The sequence below is a fragment of the Mus caroli genome, unplaced genomic scaffold (genome assembly GCF_978045245.1).
Source record: "Mus caroli unplaced genomic scaffold, Mus_caroli_1 scaffold_11, whole genome shotgun sequence".
NCBI lineage: Eukaryota > Metazoa > Chordata > Mammalia > Rodentia > Muridae > Mus > Mus caroli.
This window is the reverse complement of record NW_028227266.1, coordinates 65,185,956-65,198,449: the sequence shown is the minus strand read 5'-3', so window position 1 is coordinate 65,198,449 and position 12,494 is coordinate 65,185,956. Positions and strand designations below refer to the sequence as shown.

General features: G+C 42.4%; 1 protein-coding gene across 3 annotated transcripts in view; it reads left to right on the top strand.

Annotated features, from left to right (window-relative positions):
- Positions 1-11,013, top strand: part of Usp3 (ubiquitin specific peptidase 3) — a 78,592-nt gene extending 67,579 nt beyond the window's left edge. For all 3 annotated transcript variants that reach the window (XM_021171884.3, XM_029481108.2, XM_021171885.3), the window contains exons 10-15: positions 1,561-1,667; positions 1,764-1,844; positions 8,142-8,260; positions 8,505-8,618; positions 8,726-8,793; positions 10,276-11,013. In XM_021171884.3, the coding sequence (XP_021027543.1) occupies positions 1,561-1,667; positions 1,764-1,844; positions 8,142-8,260; positions 8,505-8,618; positions 8,726-8,793; positions 10,276-10,441 (655 nt within the window). In that variant the 3' untranslated portion in view covers positions 10,442-11,013. The remainder of the gene's footprint in view (positions 1-1,560; positions 1,668-1,763; positions 1,845-8,141; positions 8,261-8,504; positions 8,619-8,725; positions 8,794-10,275) is intronic.
- The last annotated feature ends 1,481 nt before the right edge of the window (positions 11,014-12,494 follow it).

The window sequence follows — 12,494 nt, the reverse complement described above, 5'->3', positions numbered from 1 at the left end:
TATGGGAATGAGTTTTAATATACTACTTTAATGAAGCAGTTTTCATTTCAGCTAATGGCAAGTGCGCATATGCACACTGGCATGAAAGGGTCAGCTGTTGCCCTTCATGTCCAGTATATTTCAAGTTTTCTTTGGTTATGACACAGTATAAATGGAAAACCTGAAATGGTTATTATGTCTTGTAGTTCTTAATGTCCCTTCATCCTTTTAAAATCCATTTCTTATGTGTGCAGTGGAGAAGTTGCTTGGGTAGACTTTTGTCTGCATCATGAAAGTAGTTTTAACTACATGTGATGCAGGAAGTGCTGTTCAGTCTAAGAGAAACTAGTTGTGGAGGCAAAATAGGGTTTATTTTCTGGTTCAAGTAATTGCTTATAGTCCCACAGGGCTCACATACAAGAATTTGTTTTAACACTTATTATTACTATTATTATTGTTGTTGTTGTTGATGACAGGGTCACACTGTGCATTCACTGCACTCGCTATGTAAATCAGGCTGGTCTTGAACTCTTGGAGATCTGCCTGCCATAGACTCCTGAGTGCTGGGATTGTATGTGGCCTGACACTTGACCATCATAGCACTATTAATGAGAGCAGACATTGAGCCACCTACCTCACTACCCATTGATAGTGTCTTGGTTAAATAAAGGGCTTAGTGTGAAGAATAGCTGTATGACCTGAGTCTTAACTCTATGTCTCAGCATCTGAGTCTGAAAAGCAGGAATAGCAGAATATACGCAGCTATGAATGCTCACTTGGCAAACAGGGATGCTCAGAATGGAGCTCGTATACAGGACACTCACCATTCCAGGTGCTCTTTCTTGTTCCTGAGTCTGTGGATAAGATACCAGCAAGAGGAGATGTTGCTTGGCTTTTTCTCTTTCCTTCACCCCCCTCTTGTAGAATTACTTATTTATTTTAAATATATGAGTACACTGTAGCTGTCTTCAGAAGGAAGGCATTAGATCCCATCACAGATGTTGTGAGCCACCATGTTCCTGGGAATTGAACTCAGTACCTCTGGAAGAGCAGTTAGTGCTCTTAATCTCTTGAGCCATCTCTCCAGCTCCCAATTGCCTTACTTTTTACTGATAAAATAATGGTGAACACTCGAACTGCTGTTTGGTATAAGGATTTCCTCTCAAGCAAGTTTTTGGAGTCAGGTATCTTCCTTTTGCTTTCCATGTTTTGTCAATGGAGCTGGAGCAGAGACATAACTGTTAATGGAGTACTAGGGTGGTTAAGTTTGTCTTTGTTTCATAAGGAACTGTTTACAAATACACAGCACTTCTTACTCGGTCTGTATTAAATGCCTTCTTTAGGTTGAGGATCAAATAGTTTGAAACATTCTGTATCCTCAGCAAGGCCTTGCATAAGTGAAAGATTAAAATGTAAGGCAGTTGCTTCTTTTTTGAGGGGTGAATTAGGGATAATGAAGCTGTCATGTGGTTCTTTATACAGTCATTACAGTCATATATGAGATCTGTTTGTCCAGTGTTAATGCTTTAAGGATCAAAAGAACATTTTATCAAGCTGTTTTCCATGTGCTGTTGTCTTTAGAAATGGAGCATCAACTGTTGTCACAGCAATATTTGGAGGAATTCTCCAGAACGAGGTCAACTGCCTCATATGTGGGACAGAGTCGAGGAAGTTTGATCCATTCCTAGGTAAGACGTACTGACCAGGGGATATACTGCTGTGTTCTTCGGTAAACCTGTAGTGAAGTCACATGCCTTTAACAACTCTGGTTATCTCCTTTTAAGATCTCTCCTTAGATATTCCAAGTCAGTTCAGAAGCAAGCGTTCTAAGAATCAGGAAAATGGGCCAGTTTGCTCCTTAAGAGGTAAGTGCATTTAATGTTGAGTGTTCCTGTTAGAGCTCACAGTCTGTTCAGTGTTTGATCTGTATGTGGTTCACAGCTGTGCTGTTCTTACCCCCCAGATCCTATTTCACAATGTATCTCAATGAAGGGGAAAATACTTAGATTTGTTCCTTTTTTTCTATCTTTTTAATATTGGCTTTTTTCTAGCCAAATAAAACAGGATTTAGTTTATCCCAGACAAATCTTCAAACAATGGAAAGAATACTTAATGGAGTTTCACAGTTACAACAGTAGTTTCAGAAACCAAGTGATGTAATGTCTGGGTAGGTCCCAAGACTGGCTTTTAATGGCAAGACCCTTAAAATTCTCATGTACTGTAGGAGATTTTATTTTTTCCTTAATGAGTATTAGATAAGGACTTGAAAAAGACTTGATTGAAAATTTATGGGGAAAGACTCCAGATGGCTGTATGAAAGTGCCTTGTGTGCCATTAGGCACATAAGGAAACTGCAGCCCTGGATGCCCTAGAACCGTCTGGGTATACCAGGCTGCACCTTCTACTTAACACCCACCATGGCTTCTCAAGTGCTGGGATTCAAGACTTGTGTCCCCACACTCAGTGCAAAGAAGTGTGTCTTAAGAAGTGATGTTTTGAGGGGGTAGGGGAACTATAGAAATCAGCATAGGGAGTCTGAAAGGCACCAGAAACTAGGACAAAGCAAATTGCAGGACTTTAACAGTCCTAGCCAATGGTTCCTCCACAGCAAGGGAAAGGGTAAGCAATAAAATGCCAGCAATTCCATCTTGAGCAGACACTAGGCCCAACCACAGGACCCCATCCATAGTCTCTAGCCTGAGATTCTTTGTGAGAGGAGCTGCTTCAAGAGCAAATCACTGTGCCACCCTAGATCTAGTCTAAGCACTTTACCAACCACTGATAGGCCACATCTCACATTAGGGCATAGAGAAGGCAGCTCTTCTGAGTCCCATTCATAACTGCTTGTGCCCAAACACCAGTGTTATTACTGCTGTCCTCTTGGAAAACTGAGGACATTGGGACTGCGTATCCAGAAACACAGCTAAGATGGCCTTGCGCCTGGCATCAGTTGGATTTTGTACATAGGAACTAAAGATGCTCTCACCTACAGTTTTAGTTTCTAGTATTACCTAGAATTGTCCTTGAGATCAGAACAATAGCCATCCATGTCCTAGAGTTCCAGAACTGCAGACAAAGCCACGTGCTCTGGTACTAGTCATGTGTGACCTGCATACACTGTGGGTGAACACAGAACTGGAAACTGTATGCCATGAGGAAGTGTTTGTGAGAGCCCCATAAGTAGGACTTCCTCCAGAGAGTAAAGGGAAGGTGAAAGGCACTGAAGACTTCTGAGAAACTGGATGCCCACACACACACTAGACGCTCAGAGCATCCAAGTTCAACAGAAAGACCCTCACCAACTGTGTGTTGTAGTGAACATGTCAGAAGGACAAAGTAATTCTGAAGGCAGCAAGAGAAAAGTAACTTGGAGATTACTCATTATATTTATAGTAGTTCTTACAGCCGAAATGAAGTTAAATTATGTATTCAAACAACAGCATGGTAGCTGTTATTATGAAAAACACATGAATGTACTGAACTCACTAAAAGTGAAACATTTGCATGACAGAAAACTACCAAATTAAAAAAAAAGGAGGGCTGGTGAGATGGCTCAGTGGGTAAGAGCACCCGACTGCTCTTCCAAAGGTCCAGAGTTCAAATCCCAGCAACCACATGGTGGCTAACAACCATCCGTAACGAGATCTGGTGCCCTCTTCTGGAGTGTCTGAAGACAGCTACAGTGTCCTTACATATAATAAATAAATAAAATAAAATAATTAAAAAAAGGAGATAAAACAAAAAAACACACAAAACAAACAGAAAACCACCAGATAAATGAAGAAAACTTTACATATTAGTAGTAATCTTAAATGTAAATAGTTTAAGTTAGCCAGCCCAGAAAAAACATGCAAAGTAGTCTAAAAAATTAATTCACAAAGATATCACACAGCAAGCTACTCTAACACTTGCTCAATTTCTAATCCTATCCATTTCAGTAAACTTCTGTATAGTTAGAAAGCCCATTCTGAACCCACGGAGCTTCGCTGAGAGGTTTAAACTGCCACTGTCAATTACATCACTTATTTATTTTTAATGGTTTTGATACCCAGGAATTTGAAGTCATGTATCCACTATGAAAGAAATAAAAACAAACCTACAAACTATGACACAGTTGAAATGTGTGGGGGTGCGGGAGCTTTATAATCTCTTTATGACTAATGTCTTTTTGTCTACTTTGCAATGCAGAATTTTTAAAGTTCTAACATTGCTGCCTACAAGTTATACACTTCCGAGGTAGAAATCTGAACTCATGTAAGAATGCCAGGCATACTTGTGCTCCCTACACTGGGGAGGAAGACAGAGGAGGGTCTCTAAAACTTGGTGGCCACTCTGGTTAGTGAACTCTAGGCCAAAAAGTAAACTCTCTCCAAGGAGGTGGGTGACATGCCTGAGAATGACATCTCAGGTGGTACTCCTGCCTCTGTGCGCATACACAGGAGTGTATACACAAACTGACAGACATGCACATGTGCGTGCGACACATACACACCTTTTTTGCTTTTGTTTTTTGTAAGAAACCTTGTAAGTTTAGAATCTGGGGAAAACTGGCCAAAACAAAAACCCAGAAGAAGATATCATCCTTTAGGCTATTGATAGATTTTTACCATGGTTAAAGATTTGGCTATTTAACACTGTGACTTGAAAATGGTTTACAGATTAGGTATGATAAGTATACAGCTGCACTCCTGAGCTCTGGCCCAGCCTGAGCTACACAGACCCTGTCTCAAGAAGGCAAAACAAAACAACCTAAAACATAAAAGGCTGGCGTTATGGGATGGGCATATTGGGCTTGTTTTCTGTTTTGCCATGAGATAAAGTACTGGGGTTCCTGGAACACTAAGGGAAGGGAGCTATTGGAAATCGCAGAGTGATGGCTGCTGCAATGGGCAGATCCCCCAGCCAGGTCCTGCCATTGTCCCTTTACTCAGCTCTGACCTGATGCAGCTGTAATAATATGACGATCACATCTGTCATGGGAGATGGGAAGCTCCTGAGCCAGCTGAACAGGAGGGAGGAGGAGAGGCAATGAATAGAGTTCTTAAAGCAGTCAGAGCCATCAAGTCTAGCATCTACCGCTCACAGTCACCGTGGAATTACCAGTTCATACCTTCTAGTGCATTTTGGTTTTTCCTAATCTTGTTCTTGCTTCTAATTTAGGTGAGGAAAAATACGGGCTAGTCACTGTGTAAGCATCTTAAGAGGACAGGAAGGGTAAGGAGACACTGGGAGCCAGTGCAGAGAACAGGACAAGCTGTACTGAGGAACGCTTACACAGGATTATGGCAGAGTGCTGGTGTGCTGGTGTATAGACCTGCTTTGCTATTGCTTATGTGAAGTGTGCTGGAGCCTCATCCTTCCCACATGGCTGCTGAGGTGTACTAGCCATGGGCATGGCAGATGGGGGGCAGCTAGTATCCTGTGCATTTTATGTTTCAGTTCCAAAAGTTGCAAATGAGTTGCTCTGAAATGTCGATATCCACTCCTTAGATCTCAGTATCTACCTCTAAAGCAGTCAGTTCTCAATCTGTGGGTTGAGACCACTTTGGGCCTTAGGGGTCACCTGAGACCATTGGAAAACACAAGATATTTACATTAAAATTTTCAACATTAGCAATGTAACAATTCTGAGGTAGTAAAATAATTAGGGGCCACCACAACAAGAGGAACTGTATTAAAGGGTCACAGCATTAGGAAGGTTGAGAACCACTGATCTAAGACATCAACTTCCTGAAAGCAACAATTTCCATTACCAAAAGAGACTGGCAATAACTTATTAGTTACCCCTCTAAAAAACAGTGCTGTCCATGCTGGAATAATCCACAGCCAGGGGGAGAATTTTCATGTTTGTTTTCAATCAATACTTTACAGTTTTCATCTACAAGTCTTTTGCTGCTTTAACATGTTCCTATGTGTTTATGTTTTTATGCTACTGCAAATAGAATCATCATGTGTCCTTTATGGCTGATGCATTGTTAGTGTATGGAAGTGCACTCGTGTTTGTGAGTGACTTGGTATCTTGTCTTTTCAATTCTAACAGTATCTTTTGCATACCATCTATTTTGTAAGTGCTTTCCTGGGACCTGCCTTTGGTGTTACAGCCACTGCCATCTAAAGAGCCATCTAAACTGGTTCTGTGCCATCTTTGAAGAGTCCATGTTTTGTAATGACATCTTTGACCCATCTGAGTTGTTTGGAACATGGCTATCCAAGTTCCAGTACTGCTTCTCCAAAGCTTCGCTGCCTCTGCTCTTTGTCAAGTGTGAACCACTTATGAGGGCTGTTTCTGGTCTTTGATTCCTCACCATTTTGTTGACTAATTTTATAGGGCAGTTGGGTGGGGTCAGCTTTCCTCTTGCTGATGTGTTGGACGCTGTGAGTTGTCAGTACAGCTTCTCACAGACCCCTTGCTGGAAATTCTGTTGGAACTGCATTGACTCTCAAGTTTGGAAGCAAGTGGCGTCCTGCTAATGTTGTCTTTCTGACCATGTACTTTAACTTCTTGATTAAACTCGTGGATTTTCTACATATAAAATCACTCTATTTATAGATTTTAATTTTTCCTTTCCATTTTAGATTGTCTTTTATTTCTACTTCTTGCCTCATTGCTCTGACTGAACAGAGCATGTTCATCTGGCTTTTTATCATGCTGAGTTCTTTTCTCCTAGTCTGAGTGTTAAACAGTAATGCTGAATATGAAAACTGTAGTATTCCTCATTCCATGGCCACTTTTCCACATCCTCTAAACCCTACCACAACCAGTCTTTTACAGTGATGCGGTATACACTGGTTGGTGAAAACACCCATGGTTAGTTTCAGAACTTGAGAGCACCATAGTGACCATCTAAAGGGTGTCATAGTGCCAGCCAGTCTGCATTGTAGCCCTTGATCTCTGTGGTTACAGTGAGTGGAACTAGAGAGACCCCGAGGATACAGCATCCTCTATATTACTTACAAGATTGGGTTTAGTAGTTGAGGCTTGCTCTAGGAAGGGTAAAGTTGAAATAGTATGCCTTGAGGACCACTGGGATAAATAGGCTCCATTAGATCAAGCTGAGGAAAGAAGAGAAAGCTGAGAAAGGTTTAGAGGAGGAAGTGAAGCTGAGCAGGAACCTATATGTGACTCGAAGGTATTGCTATCATGGAGCAAAAGCACAGTGCCAAATGCATGGGTCTAGGTTTCCATGGTGGCCCATCAAGTATCAGGCCACACCTAAGCTCAGCTAGACATTGCCCTTAGGGAAAATCAGTTCTGGCCCTAGAGCAGGGAGACTAAGGCTAACTAACCTGAAACTCCTGAGAGCAGTGACATCATTGCTTTTCCTTGCCTAGCCAAGTTCACTTGCTACCCAAGTTGCCAAGGAAGCTCACTGTTTTAAGAATGCACAGTTTATAAAAATCAGTAAAGAGCCGGGCAGTGGTGGCGCACGCCTTTAATCCCAGTACTTGGGAGGCAGAGGCAGGTGGATTTCTGAGTTCCAGGGCAGCCTGGTCTACAGAGTGAGTTCCAGGACAGCCAGGGCTACACAGAGAAACCCTGTCTCGAAAAACCAAAAAAAAAAAAAAAAAAAAAGTAAAGAGATTAAATACCCAGCAGCTGGGGGCCACGATCAGGGAGAATCTGAGGAAGTTAGTAACCTGGATCTGACGAAGCACCTGCACGGGTCTCCACTCCACGGCTCTACCAGACATGGTGTAGACTCAGGTTTCTCAAGTATTAGAGTCAGTTTCTTGTTTTGAGAGTTGGGTACAGAAACATTTGTATTTTTCCACACAGGATATGTATCTTTCATAGACAGATTCTACGTTACTAACCGTAGCAGGAGTTCAGAAACATTTGCTGTACAGGCCCAGTGAGCACAGAGGTCTTTCGTCTTCTCTTGCAGTATAAAAGCAGCCAGACCATGTATGAACAGAGCCTCACCTACAGAGTTAGGTGGCTGGCCAGTTTACCAAACAACAGATTAATCAATTAATATCTTTAAAAGAAATATAGAAGCTCTGCCTTATCTAGGGAACAAAGGACTGAGATTAACTGTCTACACTCTTATGTTCATTTTAGAATTGACCTGGGTCATTTTACTTCAAAGTAGTCTTTTTCTTCACAGTGCCCTATAAAAGCCACCTCACTATAATGCTGTCAACCCCCAATCTTTTCACAGATTGTCTTCGCAGCTTCACTGACCTAGAGGAACTTGATGAGACAGAGTTGTATATGTGCCATAAGTGCAAAAAGAAACAAAAGTCCACAAAGAAGTTTTGGATTCAAAAACTTCCCAAGGTCAGTGATGTGTTTCAGTTAGGGTCTATTTTCAGGTAAATTACATGAGCAGTTCTGGATTTGTCTGTGAGGTTTGCAGTCAAAACTGAAACCTCTGATGATTTATAAGGTACACAGGAAGAGAGCGGTGTCATCAGAAGATAAACTGGGGCACCTAATATCCTGAGCCTGTAGTTCTGGGTAGGCACTGAAAGGTGAGTCACCTTGGAGTCGGTTCTCAGTCTCCACCCTACTCTGTCACCAGGCGCTGTGCTTGCACCTGAAAAGGTTTCACTGGACAGCGTATTTAAGAAACAAAGTCGATACATACGTTCAATTTCCACTGAGAGGCCTGGACATGAAGTGCTACCTACTAGAGGTAAGGAAGCCGGGGGAGGAAGTCTTCACAGAGAAGTAGGCACTGGGCTGCCCTTGACAACTGCTCCTAACTGAGCCCTTGGGGTACCCTTTTTTTTTTTTCTGTAGCCGGAGAACAGTGGTCCAGACAGTTGCCTGTATGACCTCGCTGCTGTGGTTGTACACCATGGCTCTGGGTGAGTTGTCAGCTTATCAGAGTTGGGAGGACTTGGTAGCCATACAAGATGGTGTGCAATTTCTAGTTACACACCAATTGTCCCAGTCATTATAGGGGTGCAGGATGCTGCGAGGATGCTGTGAAGCATGAGGAAGGAGAATCAGGAGTGCTCCATCTTTTTCTATGTACCACTACAGATCAGTTCCTTAAGCCAGTTCAAATTGAAGAGGTGGTAATATTTGAAATACTTTTGTCATCTACTTTTAAAGATTAGTTTTTAGTTTTGCCAAATAACATCTGATTTTTTTTTTCCATCCTGGAAGTTTGGGTTGTACTTTGGGTACCCTTTTCATTTCTGGTCTGATAAAGAATCATTATTTTACTTTCAAACTTGGACCAGTGTACTTGGGCAGGCCACCACCCATGTCACAGTTCCTTCCCTCACTGCAGACGTGGCTCCATCAGCTTGTTAAAACTCTGAGTCTGGCAGGAGACTGAGCCCTACTCCTTTATAAGCATCCTGTTGCTTCTAAGTTTGTAGGATTTCCATGGACATAAGAAAAGTCAGGTATATTCCACATTAGTAGTTAACAGAGACACTCTTAGTGTCTTTACTAATGGAAATATTTTTATATTCTGCCTCACTTTTTATTCCTGGAATCCCTGCTAAAGATAGAGATTTTGCTGAGTTGTCTTCCAGTCTGTCTGATCCTTCCTGTCAGTCCTCTGGCAACTTTGTATTTGGCAATAATTATCCTTTTTTCCCTTGACATCCTACTCTTGTTTTATAGCTGGGTTATTGCAGTGTCTTCCTGACATTGCTGGCACTGGACAGTTTTGCGGCCTCTCTGCATGGATTCCACCGTGACTGCGTCATATAGCCTCACCCCCACCGCTGTTTTCTTCCCAGTACATGGGAGAACAAGACTATGCTAAGGATCTTTGTAGCAGCTGTAGAGGTCTCCAGGCCACCTGCTCTTGTCTCACTAGACAAGAGGCTTCCTCTTATGCTTTCAAATGCTTACAAGCATGTCCACAGCTCCCTAGCTTCTGTACTGGCTCAGTGCCATCTTCTTTGTTCTCTAAATTCATTTTTGTGGTCAGTTGGTGTATTGTTTCCCAGTGTCAATATATTCCTTGTCTGTGGGTTTAGAGGAAGGTAAACATAAGAGCTCAACTAAGCATCTCAAATTAGAGATCTCTAGGATTTATTCTCTAATTACTGTGCTTATGAAAATTGATGACCTTTAACACTGCTCAGCTGTAAAGATCCTTCTGTGACTTCTGCAGCCTTTTCTCATCATTTGAGACAGGGTCTCACTACGTATCCCTAGAACTTACGATGTAGAGTAGGCTGCCCTCAAACTCACAGAGATCCATCTTTCTCTGTCTCCCAAATGCTAGGATTAAAGGCATGCAACACCCAGACCTTTTTGTGTTTACTATTTTACTCTATAGTCTTTTTTTTTTTTTTTTTTAACTTTTTGCCTTTTCTTTACAGGGTTGGTTCTGGACATTACACAGCATATGCAGTCCACGAAGGCCGCTGGTTCCATTTCAATGACAGCACTGTGACAGTGACTGATGAGGAGACCGTTGGGAAGGCAAAGGCCTACATCCTGTTTTATGTGGAGCGTCAGGCCAGAGCTGGAGCAGAAAAACTGTAATACCTCCTGACCACGATTCATCAACTACACCGGACAACATTTCCATTTTCCATAAATACTTGATCCGAGAGTCAAATTTCAGTATGCACTTTTCAATTTCCAGTTTGGGGTTTAGTTTGGTCAGTGGTAGTGACTTACCCAACATGGCACCAACTAATTTTTGTTGTTGTTCTACCAGAAAACCTCAGCAGGCATTTTGATTGGCTGCTTTAGTTGTAATAATTCAATTTTTATATGTAGTTTCCAGAACTTAGTTCTGTTTGACTTTTTATATTAATGTTTTCAGTTTTCACCGAGGCACATTTGCATTTGCTCTATACTCACATGCTGAGAGCCACCCTGACTGCCGTCTTCATAGCAGCCAGGTCAGCGACTCCATCGTGAGGATCGTGTGTGCAGGTCTGTGGCCCACCGGTTTCACAGTGACTGCTCAGGAATTCCTTCTGACTGTAGGCAGTAGTAGCTGAAGGTCAGTAGACCAGGCCATCACCACTGCCTGTGTCTCAGGGTTGCTGTTTCTCAGCATTAAATAAATCTGTCAGTTCCGTTGCATCTGTGCTAAAGTTCCAGAATTGCTCTATTTCTTGTTTCTGGTCTTCTTTTAATATTTTCTTGGGGGCAGACAGGCTAGGAACACTGACAAGTGCAAATAAGTGTTTAAAAGCCCTGCGATTCAGCTGCATGGTAGAGGTATGTCCTGTGTGTGGATCTGTCTGACCATCAAAGGTGAGATCTTACCCTCCAGACCTGACTTCCAGGCAGAAGTGGAGTCATAGAAGCTCTGGGTTTTAATTCACTCCCTGCCTGAAGCAGAACCAGGTGAAAGCATTGTCTCTGAACAAGAATAGTTTTTATTAAATTCAGTAGCTTAAAAAATACTGTTCACAGAAATAGGTTAGAAGCACTATTTGGATTCAACCCAAATTGAAATTTGGACCATTTAAAGAAGGCAGCTAGTGGCAAATGCTGGAGGCCAGTGATTGAGTTTGCAGGTATTGAAACCTGTAAGTCAGAGTGTACAACTCCAACACAGCCTGTTCCACATCTACCTCCTCGAGGGACAAAGTGCACTTCATGCAGACTTTTTAGTAATCTTATTTTTTCTATTAAAAGTAAGTTTGGTAGCTTTCCTTGGCCAGTGAAGTTGATGGAGATGTGGCTCAATTCCACTTTAATATTAGCTAGAGAAATCTTCATTCTCTCAGAACAGAAATCACATACTGGATCAGCACCTTAATACACTAACTTGAATCCCTCAGTACAACGACCATGTGACTAGTGTGTCCTTGGTCACACTAGTTATGTCAGGGCTGGGTACAGGACAGTGCATTGCAAGTACCTTTCCATAGGGTTCTCTCGCACAACACGGGTCTAAACTTTATGCAGAACAACAAAGCTGTGACATGTGTAAGCACTACAGCTTAGATTTAGTGCAGGAAGAGGAACTGTGCTGAGTTCTATGAGGTAGAGGCATGTGCAGTTCTAGTAGTCTGCTGATTTGAGCCACAGATGGAGGATTGAATGCTTTGCTCTAATATATCAGAACTGTGATAACATCCCAGCTAAGCCTAAATGAGTCTCATCTAACGTTGCACACAGCTCCTACTAATCCAGGCTCCTCTGGCATTTATATCTTTGCCTCTGACTGGGCAACTGTAATGACTTACACAACACGCAGACAGAGCTGGCACTGTCAGGCCAGGTGGAACAGCAGCAGACTGGGCTGTGGGGAGAGTGGTCATTAGACAGGCCACACTGGCACACAAGGGGATGAATCATCTCTGGAACTTTTGTAGCAGCTTTATTGCTTGGTTTTACTTCAGCAGCAATGGCTAAGTGACACCATGAAGACTCTCTGAGAAAGTGACTGCACCCATATACAGTGCCCATCTGAACACCCATGATGAAGTACATGTGCCTATTTGTTTTAAATCTAGCCTTACTGCAGCGGTTACAGGCTTCTCTCTGTGCTGTCTAGGGCTTTCCCACGTGTGTTCTAACCTGCATGCAACTTTGCTCAGAGCATATGCTGAGGCAGGGCCTCACGCATATC